Raw genomic sequence first — 16225 nt, forward strand, 5'->3', positions numbered from 1 at the left:
AGGTGGGTCCTGCTGCAAAGCAGAGCTGCTTCTTACAATACCCCCCACACCCTCGCAGAAACAAGCAGAATCTGAAAAGCTCAGGAAGGCCACACTTGCCAGTATCATGTACACTTTGGTGAGTCCTCTGCTACAAAAAGTGCCCTTCATTCAGCTGAACCCACGTTTAAACTTGTAGATTAAGCCATGCTGAGCCATCTGCCAAGCCCAACAAGGAAGGCAGAGTGGTGGGTAAACCTAGGTTCCCATGCCAGCTTCGCCTCTTATTAGCTGGGTGACCTTGAGCGAGTTATTTAACCTCTCTTAGTTCCCACTGCCATGCCTCAAAATCGAGGTAATATCGCTGGCTTTGCAAAGAAAATTAAATGAGACAATGTCTGTGAGATGCTTGGCTAGCACTAGGCGATAATGAACATTGTTTTCTCTTCCCCTTGTCTGGCTTAAAAATAGAAACGTTTCTCTTTGGGCAGCTTTTAGAGCAGCCCTAGCGAACAAGAAAAGTACTCATACTTAAATCTCCCATGCTATCTCTTCTGGAGCCCAGTTTCCAGAAAAAAAAAAAAAAAAACCCACCCAGTAATTTGCAGTATTAGTAAACACAACCGCAAGTTCACCCGGCTTCTTAGATTCCAAACAAAACCTCCAACTGCTAGGCATTGTCATCAGGGCCCTCCGAACCACCAGCAGCCCTTCCCGGGGCCCACACCGCCTCTCTCCAGCTCTGCCTCCGCCCTGACTGAAAGGTCTCCCTCCAAAAGCCTGGAATAAGGATTTAAGACAGCTGGGTGATCACCAACCGGTTTTTCAGTCTCAACAGCCTAAAATTTGATAAGATGGTCTGGAAAAGATTGACATTACCCAAACGTCCAGGTGGACCAAGGACATTTATTTGGGTTAATGCTCCGGGCTGCCCCAGAGCTATCAAGGTTAGAATGAAAGGAGCCCTGGTGGCTGAGAAAAGGATGCTGGATGCTGGATTCCTGGCCTGCGGCTCCCCCACCACAGAGCCCCTCCCCCCCCCCCCCCCCCCCCCCCCGGGATTTTGGCAGCTGCACCACCGGTTGGTTGCCCTGCTGGGCTTTCCAGTGTCATCCAAGGAACGGTAAGGCTGGACACACAGCACAACCCGCCCCAGGCCCCAGAAATCTTAGGAAATCATCCTACCTGGTCAGGTTCCCAGGCCAGAGCATTTCACTACATTGTGGTCCTTAGAGAAAGCGGACAAAGAAGCCGAATGAATCCCCCGGTGGCAACTCAACTCGCCAGCCAGCAGCCAGCAGCCCGCCAGCCCACGTTGGGCCAGGGAATCCCGGGCACCCAGCAACTCCGCCAGGAAAGGACCAGTCAGACGGGGGATCACTGTTCCCCAGCCGGGAAAGAAATCCGATCCACCAACAAAATTAACCCCTTAAGTGCCGAAGGAGCGAGAGGTCAGGCCCCAGCGCTGGTATCAAGTCAGCTGTGAAAAGTTTCAGCGAAGCAAAAGCTAACACCGAACTCCGAAACCATTACCGTAAAGCACCTAGTGGGAGGGCCTTCGCTGTGGTCCCAGGGGAATCTGCAACAATGAGTCAAGCTGAGTAACATCTAAATGTGAAAAAAAAATATATTTTAAATCCCCGTGGACTGTGCCAAAACGTTGGGGAGAAAAAATTTTTTTCAGCCAAAAGTGCTACTATCAGCAATGACACAAAATCACTGATAACACTTCTTAGCTTATTCCATTGACAATTGAAAGGGAAGCATTCGATTGAAATGATTAGCCTACAAAGATAACTCCTGAACCTGAAAGGGAAAAGATACCTATCTGTACAGTAAGTGATGACGTACATAACTTCCGGTGATGTCAATTTTGATGCAGTGCCAACAAAAATACGCATTGATTCCTGATGCTACTTTTATTTTTAAAGGAAGCTCCGTCTATGCATGGCTGCTTTAAACATTACGGTACGAAGGCTGGGAGGGGAGGTGGGATGGGAGAGAGTCCCAGTTCTGGGATGGGAAGGGGTTGCACCGACTAATCCCTATTAAAACCTGTAATCAAGGAATTCAGGAGGAACTAAGTAAACAGATGCCGTGAACAATGAACAACTGTTTTACTCTTGAAAATTCAAAAGCGAAATTATGTTATAGCCACAAGCTTTTATTTTAAAATGAAGAAGGATTAAGATGCTCTCCAAAACTCCAACTCCCTCTCCAAAAATCCTACCAGTTGGCTCCTGGCAGCTTTCAAAGACTTTCTCAAAGAAAGGCTCCCTTCCCACCCCCACCCCTTGGCTTGGGCAGCCTCTCCAGAAGGATGGGGGCGTAGGGGACTGCGTGTGCGCGCGCCTGTGTGTGTGCACGCGCACTGGGGGGGGGGCGGGTAGTAATAATAGTGGCTCCAAGCAGGGTCTTGTGTGGTTAGAGTTTGCTCAGCAAACAGAAGCCTTTCAAAGGGGAATGAAGAGCCATTCCTCCCCCAACCAAGAGGGAGGGAATAAAAGGTCAGCTTGGAGAGGAAACAGGGTCTAGTGGGGCTTCCCAGGTGAATGCAAAGGCAAACGTGTCCAGGAGCATAGATTGTAATCTCGAAGGGGTCCCGACTGAAGTTAATCATTCACATCTCATCTCTCAGGGCCCTCCCCCACTTGGAAAAAATGTTGCCAGCATCTGTAGTGGGGAGTGGGAGGCAGAGGCCAAGGGGTGGGGGAAGGATGAATTTGGGAGGCGGTGTGGTTCAGATTTATTGAGACAAAAAGTGAGGATGGATCCAAGCTCTGGCTGACAAAGATGTTTTAAACCATTCCGCGTATCTTCTGCATCGTCCCTGGAACTGGATGTATCTTCGTAACATGGCTTGAGAATCTGGCTGACCAATGTGTTAATTTGGGTGGAATGGGATGCTGACTATATACGTGGAGACCTATATATATGTATATATACGCACACATACAAAAGATTTCCCCTGTTAGCTGTACTTGTTCCTTGTCCTTATTTTGGGCAAATATATGTAAAAATCCAGATTAACCACCAACATAAATTAAGGGCAGCCTATCCATTCAGTCATTCATTCAACTAACAGATATTTATTGAGCATGTGGTATATGCCAAATCACTGTTCTAACTGCTGAGGATACCATAGCCAAAAAATATATATAGACAAAAAAATTCCCTATATTAATGGAACTTACCTTTTATTTATTTTTAAAAGATTTTATTTATTTATTCATGAGAAACAGAGAGGCAGAGACACAGGCAGAGGGAGAAGCAGGGTCCATGCAGGGAGCCCAGACGTGGGACTCGATCCTGGGTCACCCAGGATCACGCCTTAGGCGCTAAACCGCTGAGCCACCTGGGCTTCCCTGAAACTTAACCTTTTAGTGGTAGAGCTATAAATGAGAGAAAATATAAATTACACAGTATATTAGTGATAAATGCTAAGAAGAAAAAGTAATATAAGGAAGATGATGTGATTTGGGTGGTGGGGGGGGGGTTGTCTGAAATTTTTCATAGGATAGTAAGGGAAAGCCTGCGGGGGGGATGATTGTTACTACAGACCTGAATGAAGTATGTTAGTTGGTTATGTGAGTATCTGGGGGTAGCCCTTCCAAGAGAGGAAATGGTCAGTGCAAAGGTCCTGAGACAAGATACAACTTGCACATTCATTCCAAGAACCCAGAGCCAGGTGTGGCTAGAGCAGAGAGGAGAGTGAAGCAAGGGGAACCTAGGAGATCAGGTCAGAGGGGCCAAGCGAGAGGGAGATAGACACGAAGAGAAAAGGATGCTTAAGGAGAGCCTGGTGAGTTGCTGTAAGCATCTTGGCTTTTCCAGAGGAAAAAAAAAATTTAAGAAATCTTTTTTTTTTTTTTAAGATTTTATTTATTTATTCATGAGAGAGGCAGAGACACAGGCAGAGGGAGAAGCAGGCTCCTCGCAGGGAACTCCCAGGCCCCAGGATCAAGACCTGAGCCAAAGGCAGACGCTCAGCCACTGAGCCACCCAGATGTCCCATCACAGAGGAAAATTTTTACAAGGTCAAGTTTATCACACAAGATGATGTGCTGGGTGTGTGTGGGGGGGTCATTTCTCAGTCCTCCTTCTGTGGTTAAAAGAATCACATCTTCAACACCAAACCCTCTAAATTCTTTGTAGCTAGAGGTTCAAATTTAGCCAGGGCTTTCCCAGGCTATGAAAGATAATAATCAGTGAGGTTAAGAGATCCGACCACAGAGGGAGGGGGAAAATCCGAAGGTGGGTCATCCACCTCCTTGAGAGCAGATGCCCTTTGGCGCTTTTCAAAGAGCCAATCCTCCTGTCACTTCTGACCCTGACTTCTAAACAGGGCAAATCCCAAAGACCTTCAAGAACTCACAGCCTTTTTCTCCACAGAAACAATGTTATCAATGCTGCTAAGGTTCCCAGGTTAATTCATAGGGCCATGTTGTAAACCAAAAAGGCGCTGATAAACCCTGCCCAGGTACTGGAGAGTAGAAGGAAATATTATGTAATGAGGGAAAACAAAACCACTGAAGTAGATCTAAAAAGCCGCTCACTTATGTCTAACGAGTATTTTATTAAAGCAACGGTAAATCAGGGTACCTTGCTGCATCTCCTCAGCATCATCAGTTTTGCCCTTTTTATTAGCTCTTTCCCACTGGCCGACTCACCAAACCAAACACAAATCCGCTTCAACCCCATGTCCCAGGGACGCCAGGGTGGCTCCGTGGTTGAGCGTCTGCCTTCGGCTCAGGACGTGGTCCCAGAGTTTCAGGATCGAGTCCTGCATCGGGCTCCTGCAGGGAACCTGCTTCTCCCTCTGCCTGTGTCTCTGCCTCTCTCTGTGTGTCGCTCATGAATAAATTCTTTAAAATCTTAAAAAAATAATAATAATAACCCCATGTCCCAATTCTCCTCCTGGACCACGCCAGTCTTTGCTCCATGTTCCAACAAAACACGCTGTCGGTACTCTGGCTCCTGTGGCCTGTTCCCCCTCCAGTCACACTCGGTCCCCACCACTGCAATGGAAAAATGTTTTGTTTCTCCCGAGCCCCGATTGCTTCATTCCTGCCAAAGCCCGCGGCCTACACCCCGCTGGAGTTTTCAGAAGCACATAGCGTGGTGGGCAGCTTGCCCCTCCTTGACTGGGTCCCCTGGGGGCTCCCCCGCCCGCATGGGCACCTGGTTTCTTCCTCCCTCACTGCCTGCGCCTCGGTCTCCTTTGCTCACCTCTTCTCCTCTCCAGATCTCCAGGGTTCTGGCCTTCGGCCCCTCTCTTCTCTACCCTCTTGGTGAGAGGGGATCTCACCAAGGGCTTCACATTCTAGACACAGACGGGCAAGTCCCAAGTTAGATTCTCCAGCCTGGCCCTCTTGGGGTACTTGATGCATCTCAAATCTATCGCCCCTTATACAAAACTCTTGCTACCAACTGCCAGCTTGTCCGCACTCCCTCTCCCAGAGTCCTCCCGTCTCAGCCAACGTACAACTGTCCTTAGCCATCCTCAGTTCTCTCTTCCCTTACTGCCTTCTATATAATCCATTAACAAGTCCTTTTGGCAATTCCTCCCCAGTACACCATGAACCTGATCATTAGTCAGTATCTATGGGAAGAAAGCTTTGGTCCACGCCACCTCCCTGATCACTCAGCCTTCCCTCCTGCCCTGCTGGGCTCCATCCTCCACACAGCAGCAACGGGCATGTTCTTCAAGTGTACATCATGTTGGGTCGCCTTCTGCTCAAAGCCCTCCAGTAGTTTCCCAGGGAACTTGGAATAAAATCCAAATTCACTTAAAAGGTTCTACATTATCTGGCTCCTGTCTGCTCCCTCTGCCTCTCTGCCCCTCTCCTTCATTATATGCAAATAATACAGGGTCTGGGCCCTCCAATGTACCACACTCTTCCCATTTTAGAGGCCCTGTGCTGGGGCTCCTCCCTCCTGGAATGTCCTCCTCGTCCTCTCCACAGGGCTGCCTCCTTCTTGTGGTTCAGGTCTTGATGGGGGGGTGGTGTCTCTTCCTCAGGGATATCTCCCTAGACTCTGGCCCAGTTACTTTCTACCCCATGATACTTCCTGGGGCTTAGCAGTTAGCACATTATCTTCTTTGTTGAGGAGGGATGTTTGTATTTTTCCAAAAGTAAGCTCCTCGAGGACAGGAGTGAGGCCTGCTTTTGTTCTGAGGGATCTCCTCCCGGTGCCAGTGGAACCACTGATGTGGTCTTGGACCAACTGGGTACAGGAGGATTAAACAGGGCACTGAACATTCTGTGCGGTCTCCTGGGGACTCCTGGTATTTTCAAGGACTTTAGCTTCATGGTTCTTAATGTTTATTTGGCCAAAGACCCCATTTAAGAATATGATAGAGGAGGGATCCCTGGGTGGCGCAGCGGTTTAGCGCCTGCCTTTGGCCCAGGGCGCGATCCTGGAGACCCGGGATCGAGTCCCACGTCGGGCTCCCGGTGCATGGAGCCTGCTTCTCCCTCTGCCTGTGTCTCTGCCTCTCTCTCTATATCTGTGTGACTGTCATAAATAAATAAAAATTAAAAAAAAAAAAAAAAAAAAAGAATATGATAGAGGAGGGGCACCTCGGTGGCTCAGTGGTTGAGCATCTGCCTTTGTCTCAGGTCTTGATCCCGGGGTCCTGGGGTCAAGTCCTGCATCAGGCCCCCTGCAGGGAGCCTGCTACTCCCTCTGCCTGTGCCTCTCCCTTTCTCTCTGTGTCCCTGGTGAATAAATAAATAAAATCTTAAAAAAAAAAAAAATAATCTGATAGAGGGGTACCGGAGGGGTGCAGCAGTTGCTTAAGCATCTGACTGTTGGTTTCAGCTCAGGGGTCATGGGATTGAGCCCCATGTTGGGCTTCTGCACTCACTGTGGAGCCTGCTTGATTTTCTCTTTCTGCCCCTTCTATTAAACCTTCCATACACGAACAAAACCTCCACCATCAACATACTAATCCTACTCTCTCTATACTTACCTATCACATTAAACAAAAATTCATACATATTATCTTTTCACAAACAAAACATTCCACCCTGACCCATATATACCACCCCTTAAACATCTCCCATAACATATAAAAAATTAAAGCCAACCCCCCTTAACTACACAAAACAAATCAATAAACAACAAATTATACTACAACTCACCCAATATACCCAAAACATTAATATCAACCCCCCCCCCCCCTCTCCTCCTTTTAAACATTTATTCATCCCCTCCTTTCCTTTAACCCCTCACAATCCCCTCCTCACACCAAATATATTCCAAAACCTTCTATCCCCCCCCATACTTAATTATTAATTTACTTTTAAACACTTTTTAATCTCAACACCCTCACTTCTAACCCATTTTCTAAACACCCCCCCCCCCCCCCCAAAACCCCCTAAAAATAAACTATAGCTTTGGGGATAGAAAAATAACAGCATTCAAACAAATTGCCACCGAGTAATCTACCTGCACCAGACAGATTTAGGAAAAGGAGGGCAGCGAAGAAATGATCCATCACTCATTTTACCTACCACTTCCTTCTTCTCCATAATCCCAACAAACATTAATAATTTTAAAAATCTAAGACACTTCTCACCATTTATCATTATACTTCTCCACCTTCTTTCACCATTCCCCCTTTACCTTACTTCCAACTTCCTTATAAAAAACTCACCTAATATAAATAATATTTTTATCCACTCCTCCCTCACCTATCCTTTATCCCTTTATAACCCTTCTTCTTTACTACCCTATCTCTTCATCTTATTTCCTCACTTATATACATCTTTCCTTAATTTTTCAATCAATTAACTCCCTAAATATAACACAAACAAAACCACCCCCCCCCCACCCCCCCCCCCCCCCCCCCCCCCCCCCACCCCCCCCAATCCCTTTATATAATATATTTTTTATTTTTTATATATATATTTTTGGGAGGTGTTAATGGACAAGCAAGGTCAGCCCCTGCAGAACTCCAAACCCATTAGTAACAAGTGATCCCAGCGAGGCATCAACAGAGAACTTTGGAGATGTGGTCAGTGTGCCGCTGCCCCTCCAGCCTTCTTTCTCCACTTCCTCAGTTCCTTTCTGGGGCGAAGGATCTGCAGCATAACTAAGAAATCCGCCTTTCCCATGGAGGTGCTTGTGCAGACTCTCTGCTTCCCCTTGCTCCTCAGCCCAGCAGACTCTTGGTACCTACGTGCAGTTGGGTCCTGCCCTATTTCTCCAGTGGGGAGCTGATACTGCCCTCCAGTCTCATTACGGAGGGAGTGAGCTGCATTTCAGCTGCAAATCTTTCATCTTGTGGACTTGGAGTTTCTGTCACCTTCCACTGGTTAATTCTTGAGATTGTCTGGAGCCCACACTTGTGGGTCCTCACACGTAAAAGCAAACATACTCCTCGTCTTTAAACAAAAGGCTTGGGCAGCCCCGGTGGCCCAGTGGTTTAGCGTGGCTTCAGCCCGGGGTGTGATCCTGGAGACCCGGGATCGAGTCCCACATCGGGCTCCCTGCATGGAGCCTGCTTCTCCCTCTGCCTGTGTCTCTGCCTCTCCCTCTCTCTCTCTCTCATGAATAAATAAATAAAAATCTTAATAAATAAATAAATAAATAAACAAACAAACAAACAAACAAAAGGCTTTATTCATCAGGAAGAGTAAGTATCCAGTCTGTTCTTCATGTCTACTCCCCTCCCATTCCAAATCTGAAACTCAAGGCTTGTTAACAAATCTTGGACAGGGAGGCCTGGGGGATGTGAACATTGGTTTCTCCATCTTTGGCCTAAAATCGAAATGCAGACATGCCATCCTCCATCCTCCATCCGAGGTGCCTTTTCTGACAAGATGTCTGTTGGTCAACTACAAATCAATTCCAAAATGATGGCTTTTTCCAACAGAGGACACATGAGGCCCAAGTTATTTTCAGTGACAACAATAATTCAAATGAATAGACTTTACCACCTACAGATCTCCCCTCATTTAATTCTCACAACTATGCTAACATGTATCATTATCCACAAATCAGAGAAAAACAGACTGGAACTCGGAAAATTGACTCATAGTCATACAACTGCTAAGAGACAGATTGAAGACCATATCTTCAGATGCTTCGAATCTTGTTTGGCCGCCAGGACACCACATTGCTTAGGGTAGTGAACATTTCCAACAGATCCCACTAACACATTTAGTCGGCCAGGGCCACTGACAGGTTATCCCAAAGTCCTTCAGCTGCTTCTAAACACTCTTGGGCTTGGTCTGATTTAGATCTACTCTTACCAGATCCCATGATATCATGGCTTCTACTGTATTTCCAGGTGACTATTCTCTTTAAGATACTGGCTGGATGTTGACTTTTATGTGCCAGGCATTGTGCCGGGTTAAGAGGGGCATGCAAAAGAGAGGAGGCCTGTCTCCTTGTCCTCATGAAGCTTATAGTCTGGTATGGGTGGGAGTGTCAGGCAGCCAAGTAAAAAACATATGCATTTCACTGCAAACCATGAGGTATGCCATGAAAGAAGAGTAAAGCTGTGAGAGCATCTGACAGGAAAAGAGATTGCTGTCCGTAAAGTCAGAAAAAATGTGTGCCTAGGCTGCCTGTAGAGGAAAGCTGGAAGTTGACTCTCTGTGAAAATGTCCACATTTGTGCCTAGATAGGGCTTTCTATCCGGTAAAAATCCAGATTATCTCATAAAACCCCATCCAAACACCGCGGGCAACCAACAGTGGCCACAAAGATTCCTGTATCATTGGGCCCGTGGCCGATAGGAATAAGAGCAGATTAGAAAGTTAGTTCATCTAGTGTTTAGGAAACAGTTCAGAGCTAAGGCTTTCCTGTAACTTTGGTAATAAATGTGGTTATTTAGAAGAAAATATGAAAAAACAGAAGCCCAAAGGGGCAAATCCATGCATCAATTTGTTCTTTTAATAAACAGAAAAATTAAAGGAAATTTAAAATCATGTCATTGGCTATAAGGAACTATATTTCTATAATGGTGTTATAGGTACATAGGGAAAATCCCAAGACTTCAAATACTTATTTTTGCAGCTGCAAGATTCTATTAGAATGGACCGGTAATGAATAAAATATTTGTAAAGTCACCCTTTGGCTTTTTCTAATGTGGCTCCAGCTACAAGGACATCCTTGAATGTGTCTGTGGCAGGGGGAGATAATGAGGGAGAGGGGTAGGCGGGACTGGGAAGGAGACTGGAAAGGAAACGTGGAGGGTAATGATCACGGGCAGCCTTGAGCAGACTGTGATGTAAGCCCTCCCCCCCCCCCCGCCCTTGACCGTGGCAGCCCTCACATGTGGAGGGGACCCCAGAGCAGTGGAGAAAACACCACACAGGGGCTGGGTTTGACCAAATCACTTCCTGATGGTAGCCCTCAGACTGCTTGCCAGTTCAATGAGCCGGTTGTCATCCCGAGGCCACCCCGAGGTTCTCGAAGATCCCTCCCCAAGCACCCACATTCTGTAAGTCTATATCCCTAGTCTCCCACTGGAATTCCTTTTCAAAAGAAAGTTCTTTTGCCTCATGGATTTGAAGGACTGATGTCCCATCTGTCCCCTGCTGGGGACAACAGCCCTTGAACTTACTGCAGACCTTCTGGGTGTCAGGTGTTGCATCAAATGATAAAAACCTCATCCCACAGAACCCTTCCGACAACACCATTAGGTAGTCCCTCCCTTGTAAGAAAACCTGTTCTAGACTTTAGCTTGGTATTTCATTGTTTCCTTTGTGAGTTTATAGGGGCTATAAAATAAGTTCACAAAACCTTCCACGATCTCTAAACCACAATCTTGTCTAAATCAAAGGGGAAAAAAAAGTTAGTTTGGCAAAGAGCCCAGATCATTCTAGGTATTTGCCTAGTCGTGACACTGGCTGAAAAGTTACAGACTGCTTAAGAATTAAACTCCTTCTGTTTGACCATGAGTTTCTGAGAGAAAAACTGTCCCGAGTGAAGGAAATAAAATAAAACAGAGTGACCAGCACATAGTAACTGCTTACAAATTTTGCTATGGGTACTGAAAACCAGCTGGGTGCCAGGGATTATAGGGTGCTGATACTAAAAACTCACAATACCCCAGTAAGATAGATTTTATTATCTCTGATGATCCACAACTCTGAGAGCTGAGGTATGTTGTTCAAAGTCATGCAGCTAGGGACACCTGGGTGGCTCAGTGGTTGAGCAACCCCCTTCGGCTCAGGAAGGGTCCCGGATCGAGTCCCACATTGGGCTTCTTGCAGGGAGCCTGCTTCTCCCTCTGCCTGTGTCTCTGCCTCTTTCTCTTTGTGTCTCTCATGAATAGATAAATAAAATCTTAAAAAAAAAAGTCACGTAGCTAAGAAGGGCTAAAGTACAAGTCTATCTGATTCATAAATCAGTATCCTTCAGGATTTTATTTTAAGCTCTCGTTTTCACTGAGTTCTTATTACGGAAGTTACTGTGTTAAATACTCTGGTCTTGTTTAATCCTTCTACCATTCCCTATGGAGTAGGTATTACCATCACCAGTCTACATGAGGAGATGAAGAAGCAGTGGGCTAAATAACTGGGTGGTTATTTAGGCCCAGGCCCCACTGCTGGTTAAGAACCCACTAAGCAGAGTCCATCACTGAGACCCCCCCCTCCCCAATTATCTCTGAATTGTTGCCTTGCACCAGGTATTTGGCACACTGGAGACAATTTTCATGATCTCACCAAAGCCACTTTGCTGGTGGAGCATTAAGAATGCATCGACAACCTTTACCCCTTGGTGCCCTCCCCTTCCTCGGTCTCTACGGAAGTAGGTAACTCCATAGGTAGGTAGCATCACAGTCCTAGTTCCAGACTTTCATTAAGTTCAGAGAAAAAGATAAAAACTCTCATTCAGTTCAGAGCCCAGTGCCAACTGATGCTACATTTGTAGGTTCAGCTGCGGACAGCTAGCTGGCCTTAAACAGAAACTCCATTCTCCAGGCAACCTTCTCTCTCAAACATGGTACCAGGAACAATGGAGTATGGATACAAAAAGCGTGTGAATGGTTCAGGGCAGCCCTGTCACTAGTAGCCAGAACATACTTGAGCCTATGTTCTCCTACAGTGCCTCAAGAGCCTCATCTGCACACACAAATGTCAGAATTATTAGGAAATTATAGAATACAGGCTTTATTTGCAGCCCAAGCTAGTGTGCATCCATTTAGTCCCAAGAATGGTCTTTGCATTGTTGTTTATCTGAACAAAAGGAGTGGAACATTGTGAATATCTATCAGGAGGGAAAGAGTTAATCCAACTGTGGCTCCTCTAGAGAACAGAATGCTGTGGGGCCATTAAAAATGATATTGATAATCCTGATATAAAAAGATGTCCGCGCTGTAGTGTCAAATTATAAAAGTAGATTATGAAACACTTCTCCTCTTTCAGAGGTTGTGTGGTGCAACTATTACAATTAAAGACTACAGAGGCATGCTTCCTGGCTCTGCACTCCTGGCTGGCTGACTCTGGACATGTTCCTTAAGCAGCGTCCATACCTGTTTCATCATCTGGACAATGGGTTCTTACTCCTAGAGTTACTGGAAAAACGGAATCAATGTACGTAAAGAGCTTAGGACAGTGTCTGGCTCATAGCAATTGTCTGGCTCATAGCAAGTACTAAAGAGATTTTTTTGATCCTTTAAAAAAAAATAAAATGATGGGCAGCCCAGGTGGCTCAGTAGTTTAGCGCCGCCGTCAGCCCAGGGCGTGATCCTGGAGACCAGGATCGAGTCCTCGTCAGGCTCCCTGCATGGAGCCTGCTTCTCCCTCTACCTGTGTCTCTGCCTCTCTCTCTCTGTGTCTCTCATGAATAAATAAAATCTTTTTTTAAAAAATAAATAAAAAAATAAAATAAAATAAAATAAAATAAAATAAAATAAAATAAAATGTGTAAGTGCTAACACGAAGAGAAAATTGTCCGGGAGGCACCAAGGTGCTAACAATGGTCACAGCATATCACTTCATCATATGATATTATGACCTTGTATATTTCCCCCCTGTTTGCGTATCTCTATTTTCTATTTTCCCATAATAAAACAGAAGCTCATTTTTTTTCTAATAAGAAAGAAAATCACATTTAAAAAAAATTTTTTTTTTTTTTAATCCTAAGCTTTCATGAGAAACAGAAACTTCACCCAAACTTGTGTTTTAAAAAAGCCGTGGGTCAGGCTGTGTAACGCAAGACCTGGAGTCTTTGCAAAACTGCATGGTGTTTCCTGGTCCTTTCTAGTTTGGTGCCCTAATAGCAAGAAAGAATTTGCACCCTAGCACCTTGGGCCTGAATATGCACAGGCAGGGCTGGGGAGAGGAAGAGAGCAGAGACCGGGAAAGCCCGATTTCATTTAAAGCAATCCACTTAGTTTAAAATGTCAGGAAGTTTAGTGGATTAAGGGTATTACGGCCGCTATTCATGAAGGTGTTTTGTTAGAACTTCCAAATAGCAATCTGATGAAATAAGACTTGCACAGCCTTAAAATGAAAGCCTGTTACAGTACTTAAAGTTTCCTAGAGAAGAAAAAAGACCCCCAGGTATTAATTTACCTAAAGAGCAGCTGCCTGGAAGATACTGTAATGTATCCTATGCAGCCAAGCTATAAAAGAGGTTATCCGTCACAGAACTAGGAGGTGGGAGCCCAGATCACCCCGTGGTGGAACCGCAATTAACAGTAATGAGAGGTACGTCTGCACTCTGATAAGAGCCGCAGCTGTACACATATTACTGGGTCCCTTAGAAAATCCAAGGACATTTAAAGCTGCTGGAATCCAAGAGGCAGAAAGTGTGCTTGGTTTCAAAATTCAGTTTTTGTTTTTTAAAAAGTGGCCCATACACTTATCTCACGAATGCAACTGGGATAGGAATGTGGTGGCAAATTCTAGGGATAAAATAAAAAGAGACTCACTTACTGAGCCCCCATCACACGGCGCGCCCCACTAAGTCAACGGACTAAGTCCTCAGTCTCACATACATGGGGCAAACAGTCTTGTCCACAGGGCTCTGAATCACATGACAGGAAAATTCTGTTTTTCCCCCACTGTTTCTTATGAGATCACATGAGGTACCAAGGGACAAGGCTCCGTCACAATCAGGGGAAGGTCAGGTGAAGGTGAGAGCTTTTACAGAGCATAGGAAATCTAGGAAATGGGGGAGGGGGGTTGGAGATATGCAGACTTGGGGGTACATTCTGGCTCTGCAGACAAACAGTGATGTGAATGAGCTCCTCTACCTGTCTGAGCAGTTTCCCCATATGGCCTGAGTATTGAGAATACATTGGTGATAGGACAGGTCCTTGCTCTCAAGATGCTTCAAGTATAGACAAAGTGGCAGGGGAGCAGCAGACATTAATAATATGTGTTTGGCGCTATGATAAAGAAGAACTCAGGAGACTACAAAAGCAAAGAGGAGGGGTGCCCGGGTGGCTCAGTTAGTTAAGCATCTGCGTTCAGCTCAGGATCTCCAGGTCCTGGGATCCAGGTCTCTTTGGGGCTTTCTGCTCAGCAGGGAGTCTGCTTCTCTTTCTCCCTCTCTCTCTGCCCCTCCCTACCACTTATTCTCTCTCAAATAAATAAGTAAAATCTTAAAAAAAAAAAATGTAAGAGGAGGTCACCCAACCTGGTCTTGGGGATTGGGGTGGTTAGGGAAGACTTCCTGGAGGAGATAACATTTAATGTGAGCGCTGAAGGATAAGAGCCATGCTGTGGGTGGGATGGGGTAAAGGTGGAGAAAATATTTTATGTAGAGGGAACAGCTTCTGCAAAGGCTGTAAATAGAGACAGAGGACACTTTTTGGGGGAATGGCAAGTAGTTCAGGGTGGTTGGAGAGAGGAGAAGAAGGGCTAAGAAGAAATAATGGGGCCAGATCTCACAGTAAGCCTCATAAGGGAGTTTAAACTTCATCCTGAGGGAGACCTGGGGAGCTAGGATGCATTCATTGCTTCTGGAAAAGCCTGGAGAAGCAGGGATGCAGGTATACAAAGGAAAATCACCCCAGCTCTGTTTCCCAGGTCAGAAATCTCCCTCTACTGCTTGCATCTTGTTCTTTTGGCAACCTCAGCATTTTTCAACTACATCCACCCCATGGAAAGCTCCAAGTCACAGCACTATCTCAGAGCTCATTTGCTGTAGAATCTAGAGTCTGCATTCTTGATCTCAACAAGCACCCATCTCCATGCAATTTATTTTCAATCATCAGATCTCAAATCTTAAGCAGGGATGGATATCTGGCAACTTGAGGTGACCCTAGAAGTTCAGATCTGAAGGGAAAACATAGGAGCCACTGGGCTCTACTCCTGCATTTCATGAGTGAGAGCAAGTACCTTGCATGAGGTCACAGAGTTTAGTGGTAGATCCAAAGTCAGACCTCAGATTTCCAAGCCCTGACTCATGCTTTACTCACCTCCACTTCTTGCTCCATTTAGACCAGAGACGCCAAATTCCCATCCCAAAGTCAGAGAGGTCTCACACACAACTGTGCAGCCAGGCGGGGACATGAAATCCCATTTGCCCGTAAACACCCGGGAAGGAACGGAAAAGATGGTTGAACAGGATGGAAATGATAGGAAGGGAAGCTAGTTAGAGCGATCTTATCCACTAAAAAAAAAGGGGGGGGGCAGTAACATCACAGCCGTTGAGGAAAAGAATCAATTCCATTTACGCCGAGCGCTTTAAGGTAATGAAAAGTGCTTCCAGCATTACCCTATTTCAAGACATTTATCAGATGCCAGGGAAATTAAGCATGTGCAGGCATACACACCATTCTGTGCAAACGGTTTATCTAGCAAAATAACCAGGGGGAAGAATAGATCTGAGGAACTTCAATTTTCAAAGGCCAAGTGGATCAAAGCAGCAGAAAAAGAAATACTAAATTTAGTCATCCCCCACGCCGGGTAATTTCTTTTCCAGGTCTGAGTTGGCAGCTGCACGGACACAGCCACGGTGTGAATGATCATCTGAGCCCCTCTTTATCTTTGCCTGAGCAGAGTCCAAAGGGTCAAGCTGGAGGTGCTGATTGCTTTGCTTGTGCCCCTGAAATCTCTGTTGGCTATTGGGCGGGGGTGTGTTGGGGGGGGGGAGGCGAGAAAGCTCTGGAAGTTTTTGGACCTCAAGAAGTAGCTGAGGAAAGGATAATAAAGGTGAGAGAGAAAAAGCGAATAGACAGATGCAGACAGACACACACACCCATTTTAGTGAAGCTGAAAATTCACTATGAGAGAACATTGGAAATGTTAATACAAATTTAAGTGAAAAA

General features: G+C 45.8%; 1 protein-coding gene across 9 annotated transcripts in view; it reads right to left on the reverse strand.

The window, feature by feature from the left end:
* Window positions 1-16225, reverse strand: part of NAV2 (neuron navigator 2) — a 724598-nt gene that overhangs the window by 90616 nt on the left and 617757 nt on the right. The window contains exon 1 of one of the 9 annotated variants that reach the window (XM_055317515.1): window positions 1165-1439. The exons of the other annotated variants lie outside the window; for them this stretch is intronic. Within the exon in view, the coding sequence (XP_055173490.1) occupies window positions 1165-1190 (26 nt within the window). The 5' untranslated portion in view covers window positions 1191-1439. Of the gene's footprint in view, window positions 1-1164; window positions 1440-16225 lie in introns of those variants that run through there. 9 annotated transcript variants of the gene reach the window in all.

This window comes from Nyctereutes procyonoides, unplaced genomic scaffold (assembly GCF_905146905.1).
Source record: "Nyctereutes procyonoides isolate TBG_1078 unplaced genomic scaffold, NYPRO_anot_genome, whole genome shotgun sequence".
Taxonomy (NCBI): Eukaryota; Metazoa; Chordata; class Mammalia; order Carnivora; family Canidae; genus Nyctereutes; species Nyctereutes procyonoides.